The sequence below is a fragment of the Peromyscus eremicus genome, chromosome 23 (genome assembly GCF_949786415.1).
Source record: "Peromyscus eremicus chromosome 23, PerEre_H2_v1, whole genome shotgun sequence".
NCBI lineage: Eukaryota > Metazoa > Chordata > Mammalia > Rodentia > Cricetidae > Peromyscus > Peromyscus eremicus.
This window is the reverse complement of record NC_081438.1, coordinates 8,343,180-8,368,926: the sequence shown is the minus strand read 5'-3', so window position 1 is coordinate 8,368,926 and position 25,747 is coordinate 8,343,180. Positions and strand designations below refer to the sequence as shown.

At 52.3% G+C, this 25,747-nt stretch overlaps 2 protein-coding genes across 2 annotated transcripts in view; one reads left to right on the top strand and one right to left on the bottom strand.

Annotated features, from left to right (window-relative positions):
* Nucleotides 1–328: 328 nt before the first annotated feature.
* Nucleotides 329–14,236, bottom strand: Spring1 (SREBF pathway regulator in golgi 1). Its single transcript, XM_059249213.1, has 5 exons — nt 14,087–14,236; nt 6,437–6,593; nt 2,840–2,991; nt 2,463–2,576; nt 329–470 (listed from the first exon to the last, which is right to left on the bottom strand). Exons 1-5 carry the CDS (start codon nt 14,195–14,197, stop codon nt 387–389), a joined length of 618 nt encoding a protein of 205 aa, XP_059105196.1. The 5' UTR covers nt 14,198–14,236; the 3' UTR covers nt 329–386.
* Nucleotides 14,237–16,555: 2,319 nt separating this feature from the next.
* Nucleotides 16,556–25,747, top strand: part of Rnft2 (ring finger protein, transmembrane 2) — a 56,046-nt gene continuing 46,854 nt past the window's right edge. The window contains exons 1-4 of the mRNA XM_059249167.1: nt 16,556–16,723; nt 17,198–17,256; nt 22,084–22,553; nt 25,446–25,522. Of these exons, the coding sequence (XP_059105150.1) occupies nt 16,700–16,723; nt 17,198–17,256; nt 22,084–22,553; nt 25,446–25,522 (630 nt within the window). The 5' untranslated portion in view covers nt 16,556–16,699. The remainder of the gene's footprint in view (nt 16,724–17,197; nt 17,257–22,083; nt 22,554–25,445; nt 25,523–25,747) is intronic.

Below are 25,747 nucleotides of genomic sequence, written 5' to 3'. Positions count from 1 at the left end.
TGCATCTGGGTGCAGGAGTGACGTCACTTGTTGACAGTCAGGAATCAAGCACAGCAGTCACCTCCTCAAGCGCACCCAACTGGACAGGCAACGGTGTCCTGCACAAAACATGGCACCTTCCACCGCTCTGAGAAGTCATTAAGTAACTACAACCTAGAATCAAGTGCCCAGCCCCTGACCAGCAGGCTCAGGGCCCTGTAAGGTGCCAGGGCCTCATCTGGCCCGCTCTACAGGACATCTCCGTCCATCTGCTCCAGCTGGCGGTGAGGGAGCCAGAGACACTCGATGCCACAAGACACGGTGAAGGCCAAGGATCCTTGTGTGCCTTTCTCCTTCGTTATCTCACGTGGACCAGACTGGTTCTGGGTGTGTCTCTCCATCAGGCCTCAGGCGGGGAAGAGTTCCGGCGGGCTTTCTCCATAGCAGTACTTGGCTATGGGGTCGCGGTATGTGTTCTCGTGTTGCACGCTCTGTTGGCGAAGGAAGACGGGAGAATGATAGAGAGGGTCAGCTCAAGGGACAGCCACACACTCCCTGCCCATTCCGCCTCTGGCACGCCTTGGAATTTTAAGGAACTTTCTGGAATAAAGTTGGATTCTTAGCGCTGAGTCCCACACAGACACACAGGATGCCACTGTATCATTTCTTCTTCTGTTGTCCACCGGGGAGCTTTTGAGCAACCCGGCTGCAAGCTGGGTATTTTCAGTCTACTTCTCAGTCCATCTGGAATGGGGCCTAGAGATATGGTGCAGCCGGAAGAGTCCCTGCCTAATATGCCTGAGACGCTGGGTTTGATCCCTAGCACCTCATAAAAATGGGTGGAGCGGTGCCCATCGGTGATCCCGGCATTGGGGTAATAGAACCTCGGGGTCATTCTTAGCAGTACAGTGAACTTGAGACCAGCCTAGCCACAGGAGTCTCAAACACCAAAACAAGGGCAAGGTGAGATGGCTCAGGGGCTAACACAGACAGAGCTTGCCTCCGAGCCTGAGGACCTCGGTTTGATCTCTGGGACCCACATGGGAGAACGAGAGGCAGGCTCTACAAGCTGTCCTCTGACCCCCATGCATATGTGGTGGTAACGCTCACACATGTGCACAATAGTAAGTATGAAAAGAATGCACGAAGCAATCTGAAACAGATGGACACGTGGTGGGATCGACACCTGACCCCGTGGTCGGAGAGATCCAGTCCCTGGTAAGGAGTCCCGCAAGGGACTCAGGAGGTGACGCCACTTCAAACGGCAGACATGCACTAAGAGTCTGTTCGCGAGCCAAGCACCCTCCCCAAGAGCCTCTCTCTGGCTGGGCACAGCAAGTGAAGCTGAGCCCAGACAATCTCCCTACACCGTCGGTGGTAGATTTCCAGCAATTTCCTGTCATATGAGCAATTTGAGGTTTTGGCTGCTCTAGAGCTCATTAATTAGCCTCTACCAAAGCTATGCACCTTGTTAATCCCACTCAACAGACTCGAAGCCCAGGCTCTGGGCACACGAACCAAGCGGCCATTGAGAACCGTCTCCGCTTGTACAACAGTCGGTACCTTCCGGCTCTGTCGGCTACAGGAAGCTACTAGAGTATCAGTTCCCCTTCCCAGCGTTAGCCAGGAAGAGCAAGTGAATCTACTGAGACCCCTCACACTTCCTTTTACACCCATTTACCTGGGAAGCTCCCCCACCAAGACCAGTGGAATTTCACATTCTCAGCGCACCCTCTATCCTGACCTGGGATGTTCTCACAGTGGACTAGAGATGGAAAAGGGAATTACCAGGCACAAACCCAAAGCTTACAGAGGGCCAGAGATGGACACAGACGGTCAGTTATCCCAGAGGAGTGTGCTTGTGTAAGAGACATCTTACAAAGAGCAGTGACAGGTGCCCAGCCACAAAGGCAGGGAACTGGGGCAGGCGACATGGCTCAGCATGGAAAGGTGCTCGCCGCCAAGGCTGGTGACCTGAGTTTGAGCCTCAGGACCCACATGGTGTATGGAGAGAACTGACTCTCACGAGCTGTCCCCTGACTTGTATGCATGTGCCTCCCCAAGCCCAAAATGAACGTAGAAGGGGAAATACCCAAAGGTGGGGGCGGAGGCCTTCCGGGGCACTCCATGGGTGGCGGGGGCACGTCAAGAGAGCAGAGCACTCAAGGTTAGGTAGTGTGTGCTCACCGAGAGCCTTACAAACCTCAGACTGACCCACGTGCCTTTAAATACCCACCGCCTACCCCTGGGTTCCAGAATCAATCAATCCATAGCTCTGCCAAGGGACAAGAGACTGCCCTCTCAATGACCAGCTACTGGATCTAAATATTTCACCTACCCACTCCCAAGCAGCAGAACATGGTGTTGATGAAGCCCCTTTCCACCCTGGGTCTGTCCAGAGTGATCGGCTAGTGTCCTCCAGCTCTGCCTCCCTCCCTCCCTCCCCCCCACCTCCCCTAGCGAGGGCCAGCACCACTTCTGACCTGGGATGAAGTCCTGCACTTCGCCAAGCACAGTTCGAAGTGATCTTCAACCGCCATGAAGAGGTTCTGGAAGGCCACAGCCGCCCGGTTGAGGAAGCGCTCCAGTAGGAGTTGCTATGGAAACAAGGTATTCAGTCCTGGTAGTCACTGCAGGCCAAGCCAGCCCACCAGGAGGGACAGAGAGCACCAGTCTCATTCACCAGATACCTGGTTAGCAATAGCATGGTCCTCTCTGCAAAGGAACCACGAGTCGGGGACCAGCTCCTCTCTCAGGAGAGGCCAGTGCACCCACAAAGCTCTTCTCAAGCACCCCAGGAGATGTCTAGCTCTCCCCCTGAAAGGCCTGGAAGACAAAGGGGGAGAGCTGGAGCCCTCACCTTGCTGGGCTGCAGACAACAGGAGACACAGTGCTCATAGGCTTCACAGCAGCCATTGGCCAGGCACCCGTCACAGCAGTACTGCTTGGTGCTGGGGACACTGACGTCACAGCAGCCATTGGCCAGCCGGTCCTTCCTCTCGCAGACATAGCCTGAAAGTCAGAGACGCATCCTGAGCACCAGGGCTGGCTTCATCCAGGCAGACGATTATGGGAAAGTCCGGCTCCTCCGTTATCCCTAGATCCACATTGTCACCACGCTCAACCACTTTCCAGTCTCCTGCGTAAGTGTGAGCTCATCACCACGCCAAGCCACGCCCATGCGGTTGGGTGCTAACATAAGCAAGCAATCTTTCACCTGGGCCTCTCTTAAAAAGTCTAAGGCAGGGCCGGGCGGTGGTGGCGCACGCCTTTAATCCCAGCACTTGGGAGGCAGAGGCAGGTGGATCTCTGTGAGTTCGAGGCCAGCCTGGTCTACAAAGCGAGTTCCAGGAAAGGCGCAAAGCTACACAGAGAAACCCTGTCTCAAAAAACCAAAAAAAAAAAAAAAAAGTCTTAAGACAGGGTTGGAGAAGATGGCTCCAAGGTGAAGAGCGCTGGATGCTCTTCCAGAGGTCCTGAGTTCAATTCCCAGCAACTACCTCTAGTGGGATCTGATGCTCTCTTCTGGCATAAAGGTGTACATGCATCTAGAGCACTCATATACATAAAATAAACAAATATTTTTTAAAAAGTTTAAGACAGAAACAGCAAGGCACCCACTCATAAAAAGCGTGTGCTTTGCAGATTTAAAAAGCAAGCACACAGCTTTTGATGGCTTATGCATGCTCACTGCTTTTGTGGTCATTTGAAGGGACAGTCCACCTTCATAACTCTGCCTCGAGTGTTTGTACGTAAACATGGGGCATGGGCACGGCCACCTCCCAGAATTAGGGATGAAGTTCTCAGATCCTTGAGGAGGAGAAAAACTTAATTCGCTCCACAACTGAGAAACCCCATCACACAGACATGAACGTCCAGTGTCAGCCAGGCCTCCTTACTGAAACTGCTTTACTACCCAGAGCTTCTAGGCAGACAGTTCCCTACATCCTTTGGGAACAGGACAGAAAAGTCTAAGTGTAAGTCATGAGAGCCATCACCCAACCCCTGACATGCTCCCAGCGGCTACTCAGGCCTGAAGGAATATACGTACATATGCATACATATGCATACAAGTGTATGCAGGGACCCTTGGGTATGTGTGTGGGCTCTCAGGTGTAGGCAAGGACCCTCTGGTGTGGGCAGGGGGCCTCTGATGTGTGTGTGTATGTGGGGGGCTTCAGGTATGTGCAGAGGCCCTCAGGTGTGAGCAGGGGCCTCAGGTGTGCGCATGGGCCCTCAGGTGTGTGTGTGGGGGGGCCCTTAGGTATTCATGTGGGTCCTCAGGCATGCGTGTGGGCCCTCAGGTGTGTGCAGGGGCCCTCTGGTGTGTGTGTGGGACCTCAGGTGTGTGTGTGTAGGGGCCCTCAGGTATTCATGTGGGTCCTCAGGCATGCGTGTGGGCCCTAGGTGTGTGCAGGGGCCCTCTGGTGTGTGTGTGTGGGCCCTCGGGTGTGTGCAGAGGCCCTCAGGTGCGCAGCAGCTGTTCCTAGCACTAGCCTGTCTGAGCGCCCCAACTCTGTCCTCGGAGAATGAGGATAACTTGTTTTCGGAATTGCTCTGGAAAACAAGGTCTGTGCAGGAGCGGCTGGCGCTGGCAGAACATTGACACCAGAGGGGACACCAGAGGGCTCTCACTCAACACTTGGGGACCAGGAGAGAACCATTCCCACCACCTGGGAGCTGGAGGCCTCTGTTTTGTTTCTGCGACTGCGTCTCCTGAGTGAAGAGACAAGCACTCTGATGTCCTAGTAAACACTTCCTTCCCAGCTGCCCCCACTCACGCTGTTGACAAGGATTCTAAACGGAATTCCCAGGGAGTCAGCACGTTCCCCAGGATTCCATCCCCAATGATAACAATAAAGCAACTCTCTGCATCACGGAGACGGACGATACTGTGCACCCCAAATGCAACCTGCTGATACCACCTGCCCCTTCCTTTGCCAAGCTGCATGTTCACATCCGAGGCCTTTTCTTCCCACTGCCAACTCCCAAGCACTCGGCCTTGAACTCCAGTGCTCACCTCCCGATGACCAGGTCTAACTTCTGAGGAGAAGCAAGCTCACCCAGGCCTCTCACCGTGTATCAGAAATCATGAAGAAGTTACCTTTCCCTTTTCAAAGAGTTATTTTGATTTTTAATCGTGTGTGTGTGCCCGCAGAGGCCAGAAGAGGGCGTTGGATCCCCAGGAGCCCAAGTCACAGGCAGCCAGTGAGCTGTCTTCCATGGATGCTCGGAATCAAACCCAGGCCCCAGTCCGCGCTCTTGACCACTGACCCACCTCTCCAGCCCCTTCTTTATTTTTAGTTGAAAACAAAAAACAAAAAAAAATCTACAAGAACCATACGGGGCACTGTGATGTTTCAATACGCATATGTACTGTGTGGTGCTGATCAGATCTGCAGATATGATTTCCATCAAGTCCTGTGAGGCCAGGGCCAGCGAATGTGTTGGTCTTGACTGGGAAATTAGCATCCAGCTTCTGAAAAGTTGGGTGATTCTAATTGGCTATCTTGTTTAACAGCGCTGTTACCCTGGCGACATGGTGGCATCTCGTTGCTAACCAGCATCAACGGCTGTGAGTTTTCTTTATTGAACCACGTTTCCCATATTTGCAAAGACAAAATAAAACCTGCGGCCCCTGTGGGATTTTTTTTCCCGGGTTGAGAATCTGAGTGCTGGATTTTTTTTTTTTTTAAACTAAAGGAATCTGTGAGTCTTTGTCTGATCTAAATTAACCAGAAGAAAATTACTGTTTTTGTGGCTACAGTAAAAGAAAATGACAATCTGCCATCTGATACTAAAATTTCCTGTTTTCTGAATCTATAGAAACAAGCCCTGGCCTCCAAGCCAGCCCCCACCCATTATCTGACAGCTACCTGCATCTTCTTGGTGAAGTAACAGCCCCGTGCTCAGTTTCTCTTTTCTTATAAGGATACTTACAGGCCAGCAAGATGCTCTGCCAGTAAAGGGGCTTGTGTTAATCCCTGGGATCCACATTGTGAAGGGGGAAAAACAATCCTACCAATTAGCCTATGACCACTATATACACCATGTGGTGTACACACAGACACAGACGCAATGACACACACACACACGCGCACGCACGCACGCACGCACGCACGCACGCACGCACGCTGAAAAACAAACACAAGATGGGGAACCTCTGTGCCTGTGCCTGGTAGGAAGTGGCCCGGGACTGAGGCCAACGCTGTAGGCAGAGAGAACTGCTAGGAGTGTGGCTCCTCAGCCAAGCTTCCCAGATGCTGCAGGGAGCCTGGGACAGCGAGAAAGGTACGGAAGACAGACATGGGCACCCCTGGAGAGGAGCAAGGAGGGAAAAAGCATTCATTGTGAGGGAAGGCCATCCAGAGTCCCAAGGCCTTGAGTGTAGGGGAGGGAGGCCGTACCCAGCCATCCAGAGTCCCAAGGCCTTGAGTGTAGGGGAGGGAGGCCGTACCCAGCTCGTCCGTGATGAGGTGTTTCCCTTGAACGGAGTTCCGGCACTGGTTGCTGGGCCGGCTGCTGTTGCCCAGGTTAAACTGGACCTTCCACGGAATGGGCTGTTCGCGGTCTTGAACCTGGAGCAGGTTCCGATCTCTTACCGCCCTCTCTTCCTGCAATGAGACCATGGGGGGAGAGGAAGGTTAAAGGTGGTTTTTCCTGCAATCTCACTTGCCCTGCAGGGGTCTATCTACACCTCCATCTCCCCCGACTCCCCGTGCGCGCGCACACACACACACACACACACACACCTCCGGCACAGGCACCGTCTGAGCAAAGCCACAAAACAAGCCTGCAGGAAAATGTGGCAAGTTAAAGTTATCCTCTCCAATGGCTGTGCTGCTGATGTGCAAGGCCCAGAAGCAGACAAAAGAGCCTATGAAACTCTAGAAGAAAACTTCTCTCTCTGCAGGCAATTTAAGTTTTTAAATACTAGAATGCACGCACCACGGGATAGAACACACGGCCCGAACACTTTCAGAACCAGGAGGAAACTATGTTAGTCTGATCATCTTACACTGTCACCAGACACCTCCAGACCATGTGGGGTCAACCGGGACAAGAACTCACGTAGAAAACCTGAGTCAGGGGGAAATGACTTTCAGGTCTCCCTTTGTGTGAGAACACAGAGAGGTCATCCTTACAACTGCTTCTAGATGTCATTCTGGGTACACAGCCCTTTGCCTAACAAACCAAGAGAGGAGTGGCCCTGGGGTGAGAGCCTGGATCTTTCTCTTAAACTAGGAGGACAGAACCCAGCTGCTGGGAATAAGCCAAGCACAGGGCAGCCACCTTTGGAACTGCCTAGCCATGAATGTATAACAAAACACCTCTAAAAAGACCCCCTCCCGTGCGCCTGTTTTGGTTTGTTGTTTTGTTTGTTTGTTTGATTTTGGTTTTGGTTTTTCGAGGCAGGGTTTCTCTGTGTTGTTTTGGTGTCTGTCCTGGATCTCGCTCTGTAGACCAGGCTGGCCTTGAACTCACAGAGATCCGCTTGGCTCTGCCTCCTGAGTGCTGGGATTAAAGGCATGTGCCACCACGGCCCAGCCTGTTTGGGGTTTTAAGGCAGAGCTTCTCATCCTATAGTTCAGGCTCGCCTGGAACTCACAGCATTCCAGGGGAATCCGTGGCTGATATGTAAAATTAAATGTTATAAAATTAAAAAAAAAGAAGAAACATCCATTCAAAGGGGATTTTTACAAAGTGCCACAGACACTTCCGTCAGGGGCTCCAAGGGGCTGTTGACAAAGGCTATGCTTGTGAATCAGAGCCCCCAACCCCCTAGATGTCAGATGTCCACACACGCACAGCAGAGGAAAGATGGGACCACACGTGGGCACACGCACAAGAGAATGTTCTTTGTAAGCGGTGGAGCCTGCAGTTAACACACATGACTTCTCAGACTTTTTAAAGCCTAAGTAGGAAGCATGCCGTGTAGGTTTTAGGGGTAGTTCTAACAGTCAAATGAAAGACGTGTTCCACAGACAGTGGGTACAGCACCGCCCTACACGGCATAGTTGGCCTTAAGGGATCTGCGTAGGAGTCGCAACAATGGAGGAGATACGGCCAGAGGGCAGTGCCCGCATCTGAAGTTTGAGAATTGCAGCCTGACAGTAGGGAATTACGGTTGTAAAGAATCATAAAGAACTTTTTTTTTTTTTTTTTAAAAAGGGAATTTGTTTTTATTATTTGTGTGTGTGTATGGGGGATGGGTGTACATGGTAGCCAGAAGAGAGTATCGAATCCCATGGAACAGGAGTTAGCTGGGAACAGAACCCAGGTCCCCTGCAAGAGCAGCAAGCACTCTTTCCAGTCCCGAGAGAGTTTTTAAAGATGAGGGGACACTTGTATGTTAAGTGAGGAGATAGCACACCTCAAGAGAGAGAAGCTAAAATATTCAGATAAAAAGACAGGAAGAAACGACGCCTGTATGTCGCAGTAGCCCTTCTGCCAGTCACCCTTCCTATGCCCGCGACGAGTTCTGCAAAGTCTGCAGAGAACAAGTCTTCACTGTTAACCAGTTTAAAGGGGGCGAGGCAGCTCTCTGTACTCACCCACGCTTTATATAATGCCCATGTGGTGGTTTGAATGAGAATGGCCCCCATAGGCTCATATACTTGAATGCTTGGTCTGCAGTTGGTGGAACTGTTTGGGAAGGATTAGGAGGTGTGGCCTTGCCGGAGGAAGGGTGTCACTGGGGGCGGGGCTCCGAGGTTTCAAAAGCCCAAGTTAGCTCTTTGCCTTGTGGTGGTAGATCAAGACGTGAGCTCTCAGCTACTGCTCCAGCACCCTGCCTGCTGCCATGCTCCCTGCTGTGATGGTCATGGACTCTAACCCTTGGAAACTGCAAGCCCCAAACAAACTCTTTAATACATTGCCTTGGTCGTGGTGTTTAATCACAGCAATAAAAGAGTACTACAGGTCACATTAGTGGACGTCAATCTACATAGTGCCACAAACTACACGTAAGTGGGCACCAATCCACATAGTAACGTGGACAATGTAAGTGGGTGCTAATCCACATAGTAATGTAGACAATGTAAGTGGATGGCAATCCACATAGGTAACTCCTTCCCAGCAGAGAGGTTAATGTGATTTCAAAGAGTTCAGCAGAGAGCCCAGCCCTGTGCCATCTAAGTACAAGGAGAAACTTAGCTCTCACCTCAGGCCAGATGCCCCCAGAGCTGCCCAACCCTGTGCTAATGTACCATACACCCTAAATTTCTGTTTGAAATCATCTGCCTACCCTCCCTCCCACTCCCACAGCAGATGGCAGGCACCCAGGGAGTAGACTTCAGTGCCTGCTCTACCTCTACCCCTGTGCACAATGCTGTGCCCAGGTCACCTGGCGCCGCTCACCATCCCCAACCCTCTCCCCCGATGGCATCTTCTTCTGCACCCTGATCTCTAACTATTTAAATTATCCCCTAAAGCATTAATTAGGAAGAAAACCAAGAAAAAGAAGCATCCAAGGATCCAAGGTAACTGGGTTAGCAGCTGTCTGGGCAAAGACTGCTACACGAGCTTGAGATGGCTCACGGATGCAGAGCTGAAGAGCCTGGGGGACTTCTGTGTGCCACAAGCCTGCTCTCCACCAGTGATAAACATCACCTGGGTGTGTTTCTCTCTCCCACCTCCACCTTGTAGAAGAGAGGTGGAGTCCAGGCCGGGTGAGACAAGCTGGGCACCCAGCTGCAGGGCGGCAGTCAGCCAAGCCAGAAATCATGTTCAGGACAGGACTGACCCACTACGGCACAGCAGGCAGGGGGACCTGTGTGAGAACAGTCCAAGCCACTGAGGACCCACAGTGTGAGTTCGTGTCTACTGATGGAAAGCTAAAACGTAACTCTGAAAAATACTTCTTTTAAACCAAGTATTTACTCATTCATAAGTGGCATAATGAACTCACACTAGCAATTGGTTTTTCTTTTTCATTTTGTCTCTTGGTTAAAGATGTTTTCCGAAAAACTTTATAAGCTGGGTGCAGTGGTGGGGCACACCTTTGATCCAGCACTTGGGAGGCTGAGGCAGGTGGATCTCTGTGAGTTTGAGGCCAGCCTGGTCTACCTAGTGAGTTCCAGGACAGCCAGGGCTACATAGTGAGACGACCCTCCCCCCCCAACACACACACACACACACACACACACACACACACACACACACACACACACAGACAGGCCAGAGAGCGGCTCCTGGCCATTAATGTGGAGTCTATGTCTCATGAGTCTGTGTGCAGAGGAGAGGGAAGAGAGACTGTGACAATTCTGCATACAACCATGGTTGATACTGTACCATACCTGACACCAAGTTCTATACCAAAACTTGACAAATGTCCCTCTTGTAAGTTTATTACAGTGTGACCACTGGAAAGCAGCCATGATGATCCTCAAAAAGCCGGACAGAACACTGAGCAGTTCATTCCCAGGCCTGTGCCAGTGAGCTATGGAAACACGTCCGCACAAAAACTCATAAAGTGGGTATTCTTTGCCAAAAGATGGAACCCCACAATGCCCATCAGTGGTGAGTGGACGGATGTGACCACTATTTACATGGGAATGCTGGGTCATGAGATAACACAGGTGAGTCTAAAAACATCACAGCACTCACAAAAGATCACATGTTATACGATTCCATTTATATGAAATACCCAGGGTGGGGACAGGAGAGATGGCTCAGGGTTAAAAGCGCTTGCCACTCAGGCCTGATGACCAGCGTTTGATTCCCAGACCCAGTGGGCCACTGCGATGGCTTAGCGAGTGAAGGAGCTTGCCTCCAAGCCTGACAACCTGAGTTCAGTTCCTGGAGACTCACATGTTGGGAGGGAAGAATTGACTCCCCAAAGCTGTCCTGAGTGCCACATGAGCAATGTGGCTTATGCACACTCCTGCCTTTCCCCAACACCACATGAACACACACTCACACAAAATCAATAAAAATGCAAAAAAATATTTTTTTTTTTAAACAGGAAGTAGGTTGAGATTGTTTAGGGTTGAGAAGGAGGGGCAAGTCAATGATGGTGCCCCACATGGTGACTGACCTTACTCAAACCACTGGGGCCGCACACTCAGGGGAACAGCCACTTCAGAAGGTGAACTGTGTCTCAACGGGCACACTGGGACCCTGAACACAGCCTACCGGATTCCCCATGTACTGTCACTCATGTCCTGCTCTGTGAACAGATCTTCACAGAGCTGCCAAACGTCGACACATTTCTGTCACCTTATAAAAGCCCCAAACTCCAATTCGTTCACCTCATAGCTAATGGAAGTCAAAAAGCCTTGGGGGAGGAAACAGTTTCCAAAAATCTGATTTTTCACTTGGAAGCTTGCGTTTTATCTCTGGCAGTGGAGAATGTCAGACCACCTCTGTGAGGGAGCAGGCTCTCTCCACTCAAGCCCAAGTCTGAGAAGAACAAGCCATTTACCACTCCTTCTAGATGAGACTGGAGGCTGGGGTGGGAGTGGCTAGTTTAGCTTGTAACTCAGACTTCAGTCCACAGAAGGCAGCAGAGGCTACCCTGCTCCTGCCTCAGCACAGGGCAGACAGGAGCTTAAAAATTAGTCATTTTCCCTACATCCTTCTCAGCGAACCAACTTCAGGACCTACCCAAGCAGTGGGAGAGAACGTGCTCTAGGGCAGTGGATCTCAACCTTCCTAACGCTGCTGCGACCCTTCAATACAGTTCCTCATGTTGTAGTGACCCCCGCCCCAACCATAAAATTATTTTCGTTGCTACTTAACTGTAATTTTGCTACTGTTATGATGGTACTGTAAATGTCTGTGTTTTCTGATGGGCTGAGATGAATCCTGTGAAAGGGTCATTCAACTCCCGAGGGGTCGCGACCCACAGGTTGAGAACTACTGGTCTGGGGCAACTGCTGTGGCCCCTGTCCTCGGGTGCTGAGAACCACGACCTGTGTTCCCACTCAGACTCTCAGAGCACTCTCCCCCACGCTTGGGTTACTGCTGAGGTAAGTATCACCACAGCTCAACATGGCCAATATGGCTTAAGGGTGATTTTGAACCCCATTCAGACCTCCCAGACTTCTTGAAACCCCAGGGGGCTCTCCTGGGGTGTGCCGACCATATTCTAGAAGCTGATTGGCTAGGTTACTCTGAAAAGCAAAGCCCGCCCCCCCCCCCCCCCCCGGGAGCTTAACACAATACAAATTTCATGCTTGTGCGGCAAGTATCCCACGGCCGAGCAGAGACTACAGGGCGGGAACTACATACACACCAGGGCCAGAACCCAAGCAGAGGGAGGGACAGAGGTGAAGCCATCTCCACAGGGGCTGTGCTCATCCTGGCCCTCTGAGGCCAGTCAGTGAAGGACCAGAATGAGTGAGCACAGGAGAGAGTGCTCCAAGAGCCGCACGGGAGAGTGCTCCAAGAGCCGCACGGGAGAGTGCTCCAAGAGCCGCACGGGAGAGTGCTCCAAGAGCCGCACGGGAGAGTGCTCCAAGAACCAGAGTTGAAAGCAGCGGCTGACAGCACAAGCCTGGCCGGGTGTGCAGAATTGTGCTTTCCACTTCACAACCTGACAGTACATCCTACCAGCCACTTTTAAGACCTGTATTCCACAGGTGACAGCATGTGACGGAGTCCCAGGGCCAACCGAGTTGTGTGCAGCTACCCCGCTGTGAACTGAATACCTATCCCCATGCTGGAATCAACGCTAAACCCTTCACTCCCAAGGTGACATTAGTAGATAGTGACATCCACAGACTGGAGTGTCTCCTAGGTAACCACAATTCTATGAGGTCATGGAGTGGCATCCCCAGGGATGGATGGACTGGTCCAGTTGAAAGCGGCTGAAGGGACCAGCGTGCATGCTGCACTATGGAAGAATAAAGTCGGCCAGGGGGCGCCCACCACATGCAGAATCTGTCAGCATCTGAGCCTGGGACCTTCCAGCTGCCAGGATGCATGTGTGCCGTTTAGGCCTCCAGAGTTCACGTGGTGTTTCAGTAGCCCACACTAAGAACACAGAGTCATCCCACCCCCACAGGGCTTGAGTCCCACATAGGTTCTGCATTAGCTCCAGAGACTTTAGTCATCTACTAGCCAAAGGCCCCATCATGACACCAGGACAGCAAAGATCAGCAGTGAATAGGGGGGAAAAAAAATCCACCCAACCAAGGTGTGCACCAAAGGGTTCCTCAAGGAACCTGCTGGGTCACCCAGGGGGACACAGCACAGAGCCCTCGGCCACTTCCTGGCCTAGCCATCTCTACCTCCTGCCCACCTGTCCATCAAGAGGCCTTGGTGCAGAGCAGGGAGGGTGCCAGAGGACAAATGGCCAGGCACAGGTCTGAGTCCCTTCCCCGGGGGTGGGAGGTAGAGGGGTGTTGTACAAAGACTTGGAGTGGGATGTTCCCCTTTCTGACCCTCCACACAGCCTTCAACGCACAGGAGGCGAGGAGGGAAGAGTCAGAGGACGGGAGAGAGGAGGGCCAGATAATCAGAGGGAGGTGGACCAGAGGTGGAGGACCAGAGCATAGATTGAAGGAGGAGGGGGTGGAGGGAGGACCAAAGGGAGTACTGGAGGATCCAAGGACTGAAAAGAAGAGAATCAGAGGCTTGGCGGGAGGACAGAATGGCTGCACATCATAGGCAGAAAGGCCACAAGGTGGAGGACTGCAGGGAGCACCAGAGGAGGAAGAGAGGACAGAGGATCCTCGAGGGTCGGAGGGAGGAAGTGTGAGGACTGAGGATCAAGGAAGGAGGGTTGGAGAAGGACGGAGAGTGGGAGAGAAGAGGGTGGGAGGAGGGCAGAAGAGGACGGAGGATAGGAGGGAGTAGGGCAGAGAATCAGGGGAAGGAGGGGGTGGAGGACGGAGGGCGGGAAGGGGCTGAAGGAGGGCAGAGGAAGACAGAGGATGGGAGGGAGGAGGGCTGGAGGAGGACTAAAGATCAGAGGGAGGAGGGCCAAAGATCAGAGGGAGGAGGGCCGATGGAAGACGGGGGTGGGGGGGTGGGAGGAAGGAGAGCTGGGGGATAGGAGAGAGGACTACAGGAGGATGGAAGATAGGGAGGAGATCGGGGGAGGAGGGCTGGAGAAGGAAGAGGGATCCGAGGGACAGAGGTCCCGAGCGCAGTCGCTTACCTGCTTGAAGGTGCTGCTGAGGAAGTAAACCAGCGAGAGCCCGAAAACCAGGGCGAGCACCCAGCGCTTGCGCAGCAGCCGGCGCCACAGCAGCGCCGCAAGGTTCAGCATCCCGGCGCGGCGCAGGCGCAGAGACGACCCCGCGGCATGACCCCCAGTTCGCTCCTAGCACGGCCCGGCCTCCCCGCGGCAGCCGCGCCAGCCACGTGACCCGCCGCACGCTCCGCCCCGCCCAGTGACGCCAACGCCAGGCTCCCCCCTCCGCGCTTCCTTGCCATTGGTCCCTGCGGAGCCACGGCCTTCCATTGGCTGAATCCGGAGGCAGGGGGGCGGACCGTCGCCGACCAGAGGCAGACGTTGCCGTGCCTGGGTCCTAGCGCCGACTTCACTCGGCGGAGCCGGCCGGAAGTCACGTGCCGCCCGCGCCGCGCCAGTGATTGGCTGGGGTGGATTAGCTGAGGCCGTGATTGCTGAAGTGTCTGACAGGTAAACGAAGGGGATGCTCGCCCAGTCGCTACGCTGCCGCCCTGCAAGCCTGGCCAGAGAGGCTTCCCCTGTGGGCGGGGTGCGGCCCTGGACCGGCCTGGGGACGCCGCTTGAGCCCAAGCGTCCTGTAGGATCCGTGTGGCCTCATAGGGAGCGCCAGGGTGTGTGGAACCGAGACGGCTCATTCATTCATTCTATTGCATCCTGCGTGCAAGATGTGCTCTGGGATTCGATATTAGAACAGTTGTGCCGCCTGTTTGCAACAGAGTCTTGGGCATTTAATTTAGGACGTTGCGTTAAGCTTGTAGATGGATACTTGAGGATGCTGTGTTTTATTTTCCCCGAGGATGAGTAGTTGGGCCAGGGGGGAGTATTAAGCCAGATTGCAAGTTCTTGGGAACATTTTACATGATGACATTTCTTTTCTTTGTAAAAATAGCAGGGTCCAGGGTGTAGCTCGGTGTTAGAGCGCTTGCCTGTATTTGAAGATGATGCCAAGGAATCTTTTTCCAGCGACTTAGCTGGTCCTAGGTTGGTGGTCCTGAGAAGGCCGTGCAGAATTAAGAAGCCCTTCAATGGCCAGTTGTGTTGGCCTGGGCTAAGAGATGGTCTGTATGGGGAACATACTCTAGGAAGCTGAGCTTATTTGTGGAAGCATATCCTTTATTTCTTTAAAGATGTTTTTATTTTTTAATTAAGTGTGGGTTTGTGCATGTGAGTGTGGATTTGTGCATGTGAGTGTGGGTTTGTGCGTGAGTGCAGGTCCTTCGGAGGCCAGTAGAGGGAGTCGGATCACCTGCAGCTGGAGTTTCAGGTAGTTGTGAGCTGCCCATGTGGGAGCTGGGAACTGGACTTAGGTCCTCTGCAGGAGCAGTATGCACATTTTGCAGGCCCTGCTTGATCTTTTATTGGTGTAGGAGGTGGGACAAAGTGCAGGGATCTAAGAAAACCGTAGCTGGAGAACCCAATTTAGTCTTTGCACAAGTACTTGATCGCCTTCCATCTCCGCAATGCTGAGGTAGAAGGGCAAACCGAACACAGGGTCTCCTCACGGGTCATAAGCAATGAGCATGCATGTAAATGGCTGGTAAGTGCTGCGAAGAAAGCAGCACAGACCCAACAGGAAGCAGGAGGGAAGAGAAGGCCTCTGGAAGGTGGTACCGTTCGCATCGAAGAAGTTAGCTGTGTAACCCTGAGCTGGGAAAGCATTCCAGGGGAGGAAGAGCAAGTATGAAGGCCTGGAGCCAGGGAAAGGCTAACTTTAGAGTGACTGGAGGTGACTCACAGCATTGAGATTGTAAACAGTGATGGTGCTTCAGGAATAACCTGGAGCCCTCTGACAGCTCGGGTTCTAAAATCATTTTCTATATTCCCCAATCAGGATTCATGATTTACTTTTTCTTCCTGCCTCTGTGTGTGTGTGTGTGTGTGTGTGTACACACATACAGGGGTGTATGGATGCTCATGTGCAGGATTGCAGAGGTGTGTGGATGTGCGTATGGTACCATTCCTTAGGAACTGGCTACCTTTTTATTATTATTATTATTATTATTATTGTTGTTGTTATTATTGTTATTACTGAGGTAGGATTTCTCACTGGGACCTAGGGCTCATCAGCTAGGACTGGGCCTAGGGGGTCCCAGGAGCCCTCCGAGTTTTGCCTCCCCAGTGCTGGGATTACAATGCCACCATGCCTGGTTACTTACCGAGGGGCTGGGGATCAGACCGAGGTCCTCAAGCGTGTGCGGCAAGCACTTTATCAACAGAACTGTGGCTCCAACCCCCAGGGTCCGTAGTTTGCTAGGATGACAAACCTATCAAAGCCATAACCCTCTGTAAGTGCCTCAGAGACCAAGAGGCTGCCAGAACTAGCGGGCAAATGGGATCACCTGCTATAGTTACCAGTCATACCCCCCAATTTATTAGACGACTCAAGTCATCCCATGGCCTGCTCACCCAAGTCCTTTGTGCCATCCAAGGTCTGATGTCCTGGAGGAGCCCCTGCCTTGCACTTCCCTCTGAAGAGGAAGAGGAGCCGGCCTGCTCTCTCTGGGATCCCGTGACCACGTTGCATCAGGAACCCTGAATGTCCACGGCCCATTTCGTCAACATGGAGTTCTGAAGTCCATGTGGCTCCTTGCGGCGCACCAGGTGATGTGTCTCCATGGGAAGTCACACCTTCACCTACTAAATGTGTGAGAGGGAAGGGAGACTTCCAGGTTGACCGTTCCGTTCCATTCCCTCCCGTGGGACCGATGGGGAGTGGGAGGGCACAGAGAGGTTTACTGACTTGTCTGAGGCCACACAGCAAGTGAAAGGATGGTGTCTGCTGCTCACTGCACCCCGTCTAGTGGCTGTCGGCAGCCCCATTAGTCATTTTCTCCTTTTGCATAAGAAGCAGCTCCACCTGTGACTCTCAATCGCCTCCCTGTGAGATGGGGTAATAACGCTCTCCTGTGGGATGTAACACCCAGGATTGCGTGGCAGAAATGATAGAAATGTGGTTTGGAAGTTGTCAGAGAGCCCTGGCCATGTAACAGAAGAGTGAGACTTATTTACGGTTACCATGGCAACAGGTAAGGGGCGTGTCAGGGGAATGTGGCTCACATGTGTGTCGGCTTTCAGGTGCTAAGGAAAATGCAGAGACGCCACAGTAGCAACACGGACAATATCCCACCTGAAAGGTAAGAGTGTCCCTCCCCCCCTCCAACTTCCTCCCATGTGGGGAGCCTAGGCTCTGGATGATGTAATGAAGAGTACTTGCTTCTCAGTATCTGTTATCGGAGATATAAAACAGACCCAACGGAAAATTGCTTTGCAGTGTATTTGGCGGCTTTGCATTCCTCTAAGAACACACCCCAGGCAGATGACTTGATAAAAAGAAAAAAAAAAAGGTTTCTGTAGCTCACAGTCTTGGAGGCTGAGAGAGCGCATGGAAAGCCTGACTCTGTGGCCACCTTTGACCTCATCACCAAGTATCACGGATGGCAGTGGTGGCTGCGTGGGTCGGCGGGAGTGATTGACTTCTCAAGCATGGCAAAGAGGACCAGGGGGAATCCTTGGAGGATCAAGTGTTGGTCCGGCAAGCCTGAGGACCAGTGTTTAGATTCCTAGATCCCACGTAAAGACTGGGTAGGCTTAGCAGTCGTCTGTAATCCCAGTACCTGGGAGGCAGAGACAGGGAATCTCTGGGCAACTAGCCTGTCTAGACTAGTGGGAGTCAGCTTGCTCTGGGTTCAGCGAGAGACCCTGCCTGAAGAAACACAGTGGAGAGCTGTGCTCTACTCAGACTTTGCTCCTCCTCATGCAGTGCACACGTCAAGGACCTAAAGACCTCCCACTAGGTTCCACCTCTTAAAGGCCCACCGCACCCCCTAATAGCACACCCCATGACCCCTGCCTTTACAGTCCCTCAGGGGACTTTCTCCTTCGACCTAAACCACGGTAGAGAGCAACACCTTGCAGTGGCGACTGACACAGAGTAGCTGCTGTTGTCTTAGGACAGTTCTCAAACCCCGTAAGATGGATCCACACGGATCATTGCGACTCAGATGAGTGATCGTTTCTGCCGGGTTTTCATACATAGAGACGCCTGGCCTCTGTTAGCTGCTACAAAGCACAGGGTCCGGCCTGCCTCTTGCCTCACAAGCATCTAACTTTCACCAGTGTGAAGAAGGCTGGGAAGTCCAAGGTCAGGGAGCTGGCAGACCTGTGCCTGCTGAGAGCTGCCCCCAGCTTCCTAGATGGCTGGCTGCTTGTTGTGTGAACCAGTGAGTTTATTGAGGTTACTTTCTGGGGGACCTTGAGTGATTCCAAGGCAGCTACAAATACCAAAAAGCCCAGCCCAGCAAGGGTGGGAATCACAGAAGCTGCTACCCCGGCATCCTCCCTTCAGGGGACCTTCCAGCACATATATATATATATATATATATATATATATATATATATATATATATACATGCCAGCTCCTTCCAGGACCACATGCAGCTGTGGGGGCACAGGAGGCAGGCGAGTGGGTTGGGTCTGATGACCTCCCCGCATTTCCCTCCGTGAGCCCCAGTCTTGTGCTTATTGGGTGCAGCTGTCCTGATTTCAGGACGGGAGCAGCCACACCTTTCCCCAGTCTTGGGGACTCTGTCACAGACGCAGATACCAGCTGTGGCGCCTTTAGCAGGAAGCAGCACCTCCAGGTCTCAGTTTCTCCAGCCATAGAAAGATGACAAATGTCCCAGTTGCTGACAGATGAAGGACTGTGTCTTACGAGCACGAGGACACACAGACGCAGCATCTGCTTTACCGTTAGCTTGCTTGTGGAATCTTCGGAGCTGAGGACAGCTTTGCTGTCAAGTGAACCCAGACATCTTCGGGGGCAGAAGCCATGGCAGAAAAGCTACTGTCCACCAGGCATTAAGGTGCCTCTGTTAGAGCAGCCTGAAGATGAGAGACTAAAGTTCAGGGAGGGCAAGTCCTTTAGCTAAAGTCACACAGCCAGGAAATGGCAGGGCTAAGATTAGACCTGTGGTCCATTTGTTCCCATCCAAATCTGCGCTTTAACTTTTAATTACACTACTTATTTATTTGGGTGGGGTTGCCGGTGTCATGGCATGCATGTAGGTCAGCTTGTGGGAGTCAGTTCTCTCTCTCCACCATGTGGGAGTCCCAGGTATCAAACTCAGGTTGTCAAGAGTTGTCCGTAGTCACCTTTACCTGTGGAGCCATCTTATTGGCCCCTTTCAGATGCCATAGTTCACCTTCTCCAATTCAAGTGGACCCAATCCCTGGCTCTCTTGGCTCTCTAAGGTGTAGCTCTTAAGTGGTTAAGTTGGAAGTGCAGTTCCACCCCCCTCCCCCCAAGGAATATTCTTTCAAATTTTGGCTCCAGTCCCAACTGGATACAGGAGAGGGGCCGAGGGGAGGGAGGCAGACTAAAAAAAAAAAAGGCCTTGGTGGGTTGAGCTTTCCCGAGGTGTACTGAAGTTCCCTGGAGCATCAGGAACTCGAGTGAGCTCAGGGATCAGGGAAGGCTTTCTAGAGTCCCCTGGGATGGTAGGGTCATCTACAGCGGTCTGGGCACCTGACAAAATGCGTGCTTTCTGAGCCAAGCCCTTGAAATGCAGAGAAAGCTCAAGTCCTTCGAGACACATAGCCATGGTGCCTGTTGCTGTTGCCACTAATATCCTAAGTATTTTTATCCAGAGCCCCGGGGAGAAGGACCACACGGTTCCCAGGCTTTGGAACCACCAGGGAGGGGGCCCGGTGGGGAGAGTGATTCGGTAGCCATCTTCAAGCTGTCCCAGGTTTAGGACGATGTGCCATGAAGTCCAGCTTGTGAAGGAAACGACCCTGAGACTTCTCCAGACCAACCGGTCCCTGGCCGTGTGTCTCGGTGTCCTGTGTAACATTAATAGGTTTTCCAGGGATAAAAATGATTCTGTGGTCAAATGAGTTTTGTAAATACCAGGCTCAGGCAAATACTTTAAACGTTTTTGTTGTTGTTGTTGTTGTTGTTGTTGTTGTTGTTTTCCTCTCTTCTGAATACGGGGTTTCTTTATGTGGCTTTGGCTGTCCGCGAACTAGCTCTGACTCTCACTCATTCCTTCAAACAACACTGGTCGAGCGTGCTTTGTGCAATCTGCATTGTGCTTTCGGGCAGATATACGAAAGGGAGTAAGCAGTCATGTTTGTCTCTGTCCCTGTCCCTGCATGCTGGGATCTCCAAGGGATTTGAGAAGTCGAGGTTCAGGGCCCACTCCCAAAGATTTTGACGCATTCTTTGATGGGTCCAGGCCACCTGCATTTGTCCTGGGATCCCCACAGTGACACAGCACACAACCAGGATTGAGGGTGTTGGGAAAGGTGGGCAGTAAACTAACCACTGAGATCTGTCCCCTGTCCGCAGTCCCTGGGTTTAGAGAGAGTTGGCCACTGCCCTCCCATCAAGGAGGAGATGTGTCAGCTGGCGTCTGATGGAGGCAGGATGAGGTGACCTAGATTCAGTGAGGCAGGACTAGGGGACAGCATCGTGACCACAGCTGCCTGAAGCCGGAGACCCTTGAGAAGTGAGAAGTCCAGTGTGACCTTGGAGTTTAGGGTGCTCATCAGGAACCTCAGTTTCTGTCTGTAAAACGGGAATGCTCTCGGTACCTGTCTCTAGAACTTAGTAGAGTCTTCTGGAAACATAGACTGGGAACTCCTTAGAGGGCTTTTAGTGATAGTGAAATAATATATATATATATATATATATATATATATATATATATATATATATATATATGAGATCAGTAGAGATCGGATGGCACAAGGTCAAGGCCAAAAGCAGCTTTTTGGGGAAACGAGGTGCTTGAGGAAGTGAGCCAGGTGCTGGGATGTGGCTCAGCGGGTACAGTGCTCGCATCACTCAGGAAGCCCTGTCAGTCCCCAGCACTACATAAAACCTGATGTGGTGGCGTACATCTGTAATCCCAGCACTTGGGAGGTGGAAACAGGAGAATTGAGAGTTCAAAGCCAGCCTCAGCTACACAGCAAGTTTGAGGCCAGCTTGAGATAGATGAGACCGTGCCTCAAAGATAAAGACATAAATGTAAGTTCTTGAGTTGGGACCAAATCTTGTCCCTCACCAGCCATTCACCTCTGACCAAGTGTCTCTGTTGGTTTATCTGTGAAATGGGGATATTGTGTATCCCTAACATAGGCTAGTGGGAGGAGTCCATGAGTCAGTCAAAGAAGCACACTGGACCCTGAGCCTTCCCACTGAGCAACAGTCCCCAGCCGCCTTCCCACTTTCTCAAGACAGGCTCTCACTGCCTAGCCTGGTCTTGAAGTTAAGGTTCCTCCTGTCTCATCCTTCCAAGTGCTGGGATCGCAAGCCTCTTAGAGCTAGTGCCACTGGTGACTTCACCCACAGGGACTTGCTTTCTCATGGTGCTGGAGGCTGCAAGGTGCAAGGTCCACTTTCTGAAGTCTGTCTTCCCAACCTGCTGTGTGTCTGTCCTGATCTCTCCTCACAGGGACATCTGCCATACTAAAGTGGATTGAGGTCCACTATTTAAAGACCCTGCCCTTAAATAAGGTCATATTCTGGGGTTCAAGGGCTTAGGACCACACCCAACATTTTGAGGGGAGATACAGTTGGGCTGGTCACATCATTGGTACTTTGTGCTCACAGTCCCATGAGGGTGCTGGTTCTCTGTCTCATAGCTGTTTTTCTGTGGCAAAGACAAACCACTCCAGGCTGGGTGAAGTTATAAAGAGAGGTGTGTCTCATCTCTTGTTCGGGATGCATCTGGCCATCCGGTTCTTTCTGGCTCACTCCCTCTTCCCATAAAGCTCCCAGGATTCAATCCTGGGGGTTATACTTGGTGACCTCATCCAGTTCTAATTATGCAGACCCCCACTCCCCTCCAGACACCATAGTGGGGTTAAGTCTGCACCATCCCAGCACAGGGATTAAACTGCAGTATGAGTTTGGGGCCAGGTCTGACGTGGGCTTTGTCTGCTCTCCCATCCTTCAGAAGCCGCAGCCAGGCGCTCAGCCCCGAGGCCAGCGTGGATGAAGGTGGTGTATTTGAGAGCCTGAAGGCAGAGGCGGCCTCCCCTCCTACACTCTTCTCAGGCCTGGCAGGTGGATTGCCCGCCAACCCCTTCCCAGCAGGCCTGGTACTGGGCTCCACAGGAGGTGGCGGGGACGTGTTCATCCCGATGCCAGCCACCAGGGACGAGGCCGGTGGCCGTAGCACCGAAGGGAGCACCTACCACCATCGCCAATCCCACCACCACTTCCACCATGCTGCCCACCGCGGGGGCTCCCTGCTGCAGCACGTGGGTGGGGACCACCGTGGGCACTCCGAGGAAGGGGTGGACGAGCAGCCCGGGACTCCAGCGCCTGCACTGTCCGAGCTGAAGGCTGTGATCTGCTGGCTGCAGAAAGGGCTACCCTTTATCCTCATCCTGCTGGCCAAACTGTGCTTCCAGCACAAGCTCGGTGAGTCCCAGCGGGCCCTGCACCCCAGGGAAGGGCTGGGCGTGCCCAGGGCCAGGACCGGACAGACAGTAGAGGGACCATGGTACACTCGGCTTGAATGCATGCATGGAGTTCTGAGTCAGACCTGGGTTCAAATTCCAGCCCGATTGTATGATCTTGAGTAGGTGACCTGGCCTCTCTGACCCTCGGCTTTCTCCTCTGTCCAGTGGGGTTGAGAGAGAAACCTCTTTAGCGGGTCTCTCGGTCGGATGGAAAGAGCAGCGTGTCCTAACTAAGAACTCAGGCTTCGGGGGTCGGAACCACAGCTCCAGCCTGTCCTTGCTGCAGGACACTGGGCATGTTATTTAACGCTCTGCCTTGGTTCCACGTGTCTCTCTAACAGGGGTTAAGTATAGACAGCTGTTCCTCTCAGTCCCCAAGTCTGTCTCTAGATTCAACCAATTACACGTGGGACATTCAGGGAGGGGTTTGGGGTGGCCCCAGCGAGTAAAGTGTTCATTACCACAACACATTCAAATAACCAGTCAGCAAGATGGCTCAGCAGGCAAAGGCGCTTGGCATCAAACCTGATGACCTGAGTTCAGTCCTCCAGACCCACGGAGAGAACCCACTCCTACAGGTTGTGTTCGACCATCACAAACACACTACACACACACACACACACACACACACACACACACACACACACACACATATCCCTGACAGAGCCTGGCACATAGTAGGTACTCAGTTAGTGGGATGGGGACTTGTATAGTACTTTAACCAAGTACCTAGCACATAACTCCATTTCATAATGGCCTCTGGAGTGCTGATGGTGCCACTCTGCCCTGCAGTACTTCCAGGCCGTGACTCGGTTACTTCTTCCTGTACAAGACAGTGTCAAGGGCCAGCAAGGTGGCTTAATGGGTGAAGGTGCTTGTCTTGCACACCTGATTTGCTGAGTTCGGTCCCCAGAACTGCTTGTCTTGCACACCTGATTTGCTGAGTTCGGTCCCCAGAACCCACGGTGGAAGAAGAGAACTCCTGAAGGTTGTCCTGACCCCCACACGCACGTGTGAACACGCATTCAGGTACTCACACACAACAACAACAACAACAACAACAACAATAATAATAATAATAAACCAAAACAACAAAAAAGAAAATCTCAAGATGAGGCCATCTTTTCTTTCTTATTTTCCACTCTCTGGGGCGTTCTGGCCAACTGTGTCACCCCCTCCTTTCTGGATCCCCAAGGTCACTATCCTTCCCTGCTCTTCCTCAACTCGGAAGCCAGCATGTCCTCAAGTCTCACCCTGAGTGCTGCCAAACTTATGTCTAAGGTTTTTTGTTTGTTTGTTTGTTGTTTTATTTGTCTTTTGAGACAGGTCTCATTTGTAGCCTTGGCCATCAGTATAACTGTAAGTTTGCTGCTGAGGCTCACCTTGAACTCTTGGCAATCCTCCTGCCTCTGCCTCCCCAGTGCTGGAATTCTAGACATGTGCCGTCATATCTGGCCTTGCAGCTGTGTGATTCCTGCATGTAGTTGTTTGAGACAAGGTTCCTCTGTAGCTCAGCAGACATCAAACCTAGTGTCCCCTGCCTCAGCGTCCTGGGTGCTAAGGTTGTAGGTACGGCAGGTGTGCACCGTGGTGCCCAGCTTCAGTGGACTGTGTGGTTGTCTTTAATTTACATTTGTTTATTTAATGTGTGTGTATACATGTGCCCAGAAATATGTACAGTGTTTGGAGGCCGGAGGACATTTTTCAGGATTCGGTTCTGTCTTTCTACACTGTGGGTCCTGGGGATTGAACTCAAGTTGTCAGGCTTGGCAGCAAGCCCCTTTACCCGCTGAGCTGACTCCAGACCTGCTTATTGTCTAATCCAAAAGGAAGGTATTTAAGAAAGGAAGGAAGGGAGGGAGGGAGGAAGGAGGGAAGGAAGGAAGGAAGGAAGGAAGGAAGGAAGGAAGGAAGGAAGGAAGGGGAAAGGGAGGGGAGGGAGGGAGGAAGGAAGGAAGGAAGGAAGGAAGGAAGGAAGGAAGGAAGGAAGGAAAGGAGGGAGGGAGGGAGGGAGGGAAGGAAGGAAGGAAGGAAGGAAGGAAGGAAGGAAGGAAGGAAGGAAGGAAGGAAAAGGACCAGAGTCACCACCACCCTTACCTGCTTCTAATGCAGAGAAACACTTCTTCTGTTTGGTCCATCTAAGAATCCTAGAGAACACCTAACTCTAAAAAAACAGTCCTAAGCCAGTCCTGTCTTTGTCCTGTCCGAAGTAACACAGCAGGGTTTGAAGGTCCTTCAAGTCATTCCACAGGAACAAGCCCAGGCTGCAGACTGGCGGACAGTGGTGTTTACATGAGTTGTGGGTTCGGTCCCATTCTCCCTTCTGCCTGACGGTGGAGAGTTTCATCTCCCTTAGCATTGTTCTGTTTCCCCATGGCCTCCTGTGTGTGTATTACAGATAATTCCAGGTTTGTTCTAGAGTAGACAGGGTTATACATCCCACAGAGTCACTGCTGGAGGTTACCTGTGTGCACTGCCCCTCTGTGAGCTAGGTGCTGTTAGCTGTCTGTCTGTCCATCACACAGATGAGGGAACTGGGGCTCAGAGAGGGCCAGTGACTTGCCTGCATTCACACAGCAGAAGTGGCAGAGCTGGGATTTGAACTCTGGTCTCTCTCTCTCTGGCCGCTCTCAACCCTCTCCCCAGACGAGAGTGGCTCAGCCTTTTTGTAGATGTGGCTCGTAGCCTAATCCTTGGAAGTAGGTCTTCCTCCCCTCAGTTCTTAGCTTGCCAACTCCAGGGACATGTTGGATGACGTTTTCCAGCATTGGTCAGGGTCTCGGGCTAGGCTGGAGAGGTCTGAGAGGGTGGAAGCCAGCACGTCCCCCGTGTCACCCTGTGCTTCCCACAGGCATTGCTGTGTGCATCGGGATGGCCAGCACCTTCGCCTATGCGAACTCCACCCTCCGGGAGCAGGTGTCGTTGAAGGTGAGTCCCCCATGGCTGCCAGAGTGATGGATTTCCGTCTCACAGCTCTGCAGACTTGAGATCTGACACAGGGCTGTCTAGGCCAAGGTCAGAGTAATAAACAAGGTGGAAGGTGAGGACCTACACCCAGGGCTGTCCTCTGACCTCCGCATGCATGCTATGGCGTATGCACACCTGCAGTTACAAATATGTATGTCTTTTCTCATATGCACACAATTAAAAAAA